The following is a 6,000-nucleotide window of genomic DNA, read 5'->3' on the forward strand; positions in this document are numbered from 1 at the left end:
CCCCTGAGCACCGCCAGGAGTAATTCCTGAGTGCAGAGCCAGGAGTAACCCCTGTGCATCGCCAGGTGTGACCCAAAAAGCCTAAATAAATAAATAAAAACAATTATTAGCTATGAGAAGCTGGGCCTGACACCTAAACTTATCTGGATTGGTTTGTTTTTCTATAAATTAGGTTTATCAACACCTATCTAAACTGCCAGCTCGGGTCAACTCACCAGCACCGCATACAGTCCCCAGAGTACTACCAGGAGTGATCCCTCAACACAGAGACAGGAGTAAGTCCTTAGCACCACCAAATGCTCCTCCACCCAAAATAATATTTTTTCTTTTTGGTTCATACCCGGCATGCTCAGGGGTTACTCTGTACTCAGGAATTACTCCTGGAGGTGCTTGGGGGACCATATGGGATGCTGGTAATCAAACCCAGGTCGGCTGCATGCAAGGCAAATGCCTTACCCGCTGCGCTATCACTCCAGCCCCCCAAAATAGCACTGTAGCACTGTCCTCCCATTGTTTACTGATTTCGCTCCAGCGGGCTCAGTAACATTGTGAGACTTGTTGTTACTGTGTTTGGCATATCGAACACCTCACGGGGAGCTTGCCAGGTTCTGCCGTGGGGGTGAGATATTTTCAGTAGCTTGCCAGGCTCTCGGAGAGGGGCGGAGGAATTGAACTCGGGTCAGCCCTTTCAGCTGCGTGAAAGGCAAATGCCCTATCCGCTGTGCTATCACTCCAGCCCCCCCAAAATAACATTTTTAGATGAGATAGTAGTCTTAAAATAAAAAAGACCTGTAAAAATATCAGCTCTTTTATTCTGAGTTCATCTCATTTGAAAGATGTTTTTAATATTATATTTCACAATATTTTACTTAATATTAAATGTCTCTCCATTGGAAATGGTTTTCTAATTTATAAAATAAGTTAAAATAATATTTAGGCATAAGAAAAAAATTTTCAGATTTTTTAATGTTGTTCTAGAAATGTTTTATAAACAAAGAATCTTCTGACACATTTTCTTTATAATTAAGTAGAATTTCAATGACACTGATAATCAAGAACACTGTAAAATTGATTACATGTGCCCCTCATCCTTCCAAATACACATACATATACAGAGACCACAAAGGAGATACTGAATAAATTTGGTGAACAAGAATTTGATCAATGGGGAGGAATGATGGTCAGGTAAAGGAAGAGGTAAATGGGTATTGGGCTTCTTTTATCTTTCCTCACATATGACTTTTTACCAAATCCAGATAAAAACCAAAGAGTCTGATTTAAACAATACAAGCTAATTTCTTTTGGTACTAAAAACATGTGGCAAAACTCCCAACCACATTGCAGGGTATCTCAAATACCTGCTTTACAAGTGACAAAATTTTTAAGTTATTTCATTTATTTACCCAACATGGTCAGTTTAAGATAGGGGAAAAAAACCACTCTCAAGTCAGGAAAGGCTTAGCCCTGTTTCAGATAAGATTCTGTCATCAGGAAATCACCACAGAGGGCCTGGTAAGAGGCTGTTAACAATAAGAATCAGAAAACAAATGAGATTCTAGCATCCTTGACTCTCAATTCAGTCCTTCATCCACAACTGATCTAAATAGTATCATCAAACAAATGAGTGAAGCTGTATTGTCCCTAATAATGCTGACAAAGTCTAAGCTTTTTAAAAAAGATTGAGTGGAAAGAATATTGACTTTAGTTGGAGTTAAAACCAATTCTACACAGCCTAATTCTACCACTTTACTACTGCTAATATGACCTGAATAAGTAAAGTAAAAAGGCCCTCCCGTTGATCATCGATTTGCTCGAGCGGGCCCAGTAACGTCTCCATTGGAGACTTTGTTGTTACTGTGTCTGGCATATCGAATACTCTCGGGAGCTTGCCGGGCTCTCCGAGAGGGGCAGAGGAATCGAACTCGGGTCGGCCATGTTGGCTGCGTGCAAGGCAGACGCCCTACCCGCTGTGCTATCGCTCCAGCCCAAAGCGATGGAAACACGACTTAACTTTTTTTTTTTTGCTTTTTGGGTCACACCCGGCGATGCACAGGGGTTACTCCTGGCTCTGCACTCAGGAATTACTCCTGGTGGTGCTCGGGGGACCATATGGGATGCTGGGAATCGAACCCGGTCGGCCGCGTGCAAGGCAAATACCCTACCCGCTGTGATGACCTGAATAAGCCTTACTCAATTGAACTTTTTTTTTCATCTTCCTCCTCAGTAAAACTAGATCAAGATGTTACAATATTTTAGGGATCAAAGTAACAAAGAATCAAAGTATCAGGCCACACACTCCACACTCGGATACTCAGAGGCCAATGTGCTTTCTTTCCTGACTTGCCATTTTTCAAACCCAAGGATAATATATTAAAATATTATATATACATGTATATATATAATTGCTGTAATTCTTTTTTTTTTCTTTTTTTATTAGTGAAACACCATGAGGTACAGTTATAGGCTTACAAATTTTGTGCTTGGGTTTCAGTTATACAATGATCAAGTGCCCATCCCTCCACCAGTGCCCGTCATCCATCACCACGGGTCCCAGCATCCCCCCCCCCCACCCATCCCCCCCCATCCTGCCTCTGTGGCAGGGTATTCCCCCTTGTTCTCTCTCTCTTCTTTTGGGTACTGTGTTTTGCAAGAGAGGCTTTGAGTGGCAATCATGTTTGGTCTATAGACTACTTTTAGCATGCTTCTCCCACCCTGGGAGGGTCCTCACAACACCCTTGACAAATTAAAATGAAAAGAATTCTGGTTTGTAATTTAAAAAGCTATGGATGATTCTAATTGAAGACTTAGCTAAATGTCCTAATTGTTTAATAACTTCCAAATCAGTAATGATTTAGTTACTTGTCATTAAGACCATAAACTAATTCTTGTTCATTTTTATTGATGTGAGCAAAGACAGAATTTATTTCAGAGAGAAAAAAGAATCAAACGGGTGCTTTTCTAAAACGATAATCAGTGATGCCTCATTTCTTAATTAAAATTCAAGGAAACATTTCAAAAAAGAGGTCATATACTATTCCAAAACCAATCATGCAGTGTTCTTTTAAAGAAACATCCCTTTGGCTCAGAAAATAAGCTCTGAGGGCTAGAGAGATAGTACAGCAGGTAGGGTGCTTGTCTTGCACATGGCCAAGCTCGATTCAATCCTCAACATCCCATATGGTCCCACCCCCTCAGCACCACCAGGAGTGACCCCTGAGGGCAGAGACAGGGTTAACCCCTGAGTACTGCCAGGTGTGACCCCAAAACAAAACAGAACAAAACTTCCTAATAAAGCAAACTCTGAATACCATGTTAATTAATATTTTATGATCAGTAACGTCACTAGATATAAGGAAACTCTGCCAAGAGTCTACAAGGGTCTTTCTGATATTAAAAGAAAGTGAAAGTGATCCACCTTAAGGAACCTCTGACTATAATGCTTCAGAGTAATTTAGTAACCCCATCTCAGTGAGTCTGCATAACATACCCATCTCTAACAAGTCTGGAAGAACAGAAAATCATTAAGTCAACTCTTACTATCCCAGACAGTCCAAGTCAGCCTCTTTGAATAGGGACCTCGGCACTGCCATGGAAAGGTTGAAAGAGCCTCGCAGGACAAGCTGCAATTAAAAACCCTTCTCAACTCCTTTGAAGCAAAGGATCACTAAGCTTTTTACTAGCATTACATTAACATACTGCAAGAAGTCTCCAGCAAGGGCTCTTGGGAGTCTTTGTCCCAAAAACATGACACACGAGACAAAAATGATCTGTCCAAGGTCACAGGGCAGGTAATGACACGTCCGACTCCCAGGCACAGAGAGGAGTCCCTGCATTACGCGCCCCTGCACCGGACGTCCTAAGCCACATACAGGCAGCTTTGTAAAGCGTGCGGGGCTGCTGCGCTCAGAGGATGCTCGGGACCGGGCAGTCCCGGGATCGCGCCTCTGCCCATTTTCTCCCCGACCTTAATGAACACACAGACTCGGGGAGCGCCACCTCACAGGGCCTGGGAAATACGTTTTCTTTCCACCCGACCACCCTCTGGGCTGCCCCCTCCCGGGGCCCCACCGCTTCCCCGGACAAAGGAAGCGCCCCGCTCCGGCGGCAGTGCCAGACCCGCCGGGTGACTCCCAGCGGCACGAGGCGCAGGGGGGCCCCCAGAGCTGGGCCAGGGCGCTGTCCCTTTCCCGGGGGCCCCTCCCTTCTCCGCCGGCCCCATCCGCTCCAGCCTCCCCCCTCCGCTCCAGCCCCCCGCTTCTCCCGCAGTGCTGCGAGCACGGCCGGTGGACACACCCCTCGAAAGCTCGGCCCTGCCGGAGGGCGCGTCCCCGGGCGTCCAGCGCCCGAGCGCACCGCCCGGCCGGGAGACAGCCTCGCTCGCGCCTTGCTGACCTGATGGACAGCTCCCTCCCCCCCCCCACACACCCCCGGGCCGGGGGACCTTCCCCCTCCGCGTCCCGGCCGCCGCGCCGCCGCTCCCCCGGGGCACCGGCGAGCGAGAGCAGGCGGGGGGCGCCCCCGCCAGCCCCCCGCCCCCCGGCGGCCACGCCCCCGCGCTCACCCGCAGTCGGGCGCCGGGCACCAGCGGCAGTCGGGGTCCGAGGCCAGGTAGCGGCGCAGCATGAACTCCTCGTACTTGTGCATGAGCGGCGGGTCGGCCAGCAGCAGGCGGATGTCGTGCGGGTTGAGGCGCTCGCTGCACTCGGGGCAGCTGATGGGGACACGGCTCTCGCTGATCTCCAGGCGCAGGTAGTGGCGGAGGCAGTCGCGGCACGAGCGGTGCGGGCAGCTGAGCAGGCGCGGGGCCCGCTCGGGCGGCAGCCGCACCAGGCACAGCGGGCACTCCACCTCGTCCGAGCCCGCGCCGCCGCCCTCGGCCGCCGCCTCATCGTCCGGCCCCGCCGCCGCCGCCGCCGCCGCCGGCCCCGCCGTCGTCGCCGCCGCCGCCGCCGCCACCGCGGCCTCCGCCTCGGCCTCGACCCCCGCCTCGGCGGGCAGCGCGTCGGGCGGCGGCGCCGGGGCCGCGGCCGCGGCCGGGGCGGGGGGCGGCGGCGCGGCCGGGGGCGGCGGCTCGGCCTGATGCTTGGCCCGGGCGCGGCGGCCGCGAGCCGACGCCGAGAAGACGCTGTGGAAGGTGAGGCGCCGGCGCCGGCCGCCGCTGCGGCACTTGGGCTCGGGCGCGGCCGCGTGGATGGACGTGGAGCGCGGCGACTCGGAGTCCTTTTCGGAGCCCATGGCCCGCCGAGGCCGAGGGGCGAGGGGCGCCCAGCGCCGCCACAGCTCTCGCCTCAGCGCCCCCCCAGCCGGCGCCCCGGCCGCCGCCGCCGCCGCCGCCGCCTCAGCCGCCCTCCCGAGCTAGAAGCCGAGCGCCCGCGACAAAGTGATTATAAAGCCTCCGCCCGGCGCGCCGCTCCCACTGCGCAGGCGCCACGCCGATACCTCATAACCCGGCGGCCCCGCGGGGGGGCGGGGGCGGGGCCAGCGGGGGGGCGGGCCAGCGGCGCGAGGCCACGCCTCCTCCCGGGCCACTGGCTCCAGCGCAGCCATCTTGGGCAGACCCCCAGCCTGCTGCTGCTTGGCTGAGCCTGCGCCCTCAGTGCCATCACCTCCCGCCCCAGCCTTTCCCAGGGAGAGTTTTCGGCTTGTCTTTGTAAGAGAGTTGGCCGACTGCCACCGACAGCAAATGAGGCATCATTTGCTTCAAGGGGAAAAGCAGACCAGGGCTCATCAGAAGGGAATTCCCACTGCAGCGCCTTCCAGCACTTCTTCCTTGAGCAAACAGCGTTGGTTCAAGAATCTGGTCTTTCGGACCCGAGGCACAGTTTGCCTTGCACGCGGTCACCCGGCTTCAATTGCCGGCATCCTGTAGGATGGGTGGTCCCCCGAGCGCCGCCAGGAGTGATTGTGCAGGGCCAGGAGAAACCCCTGACCATCGCTTTGGGCGTGGCCTCAAAACTAAAAAATAAAAAGACCATCTCAAGGTGTTCCTTTCTTCCTAGG

At 53.0% G+C, this 6,000-nt stretch overlaps 1 protein-coding gene across 1 annotated transcript in view; it reads right to left on the reverse strand.

Annotated features, from left to right (window-relative positions):
• The window catches only part of RNF19B (ring finger protein 19B), a 33,363-nt gene extending 28,025 nt beyond the window's left edge, over positions 1–5,338 (reverse strand). The window contains exon 1 of the mRNA XM_056123436.1: positions 4,562–5,338. Coding sequence (XP_055979411.1) covers positions 4,562–5,235 — 674 coding nt within the window. The 5' untranslated portion in view covers positions 5,236–5,338. The remainder of the gene's footprint in view (positions 1–4,561) is intronic.
• Between the last annotated feature and the right edge of the window lie 662 nt (positions 5,339–6,000).

The sequence above is a fragment of the Sorex fumeus genome, unplaced genomic scaffold (assembly GCF_029834395.1).
Source record: "Sorex fumeus unplaced genomic scaffold, SorFum_2.1 ptg000047l, whole genome shotgun sequence".
NCBI lineage: Eukaryota > Metazoa > Chordata > Mammalia > Eulipotyphla > Soricidae > Sorex > Sorex fumeus.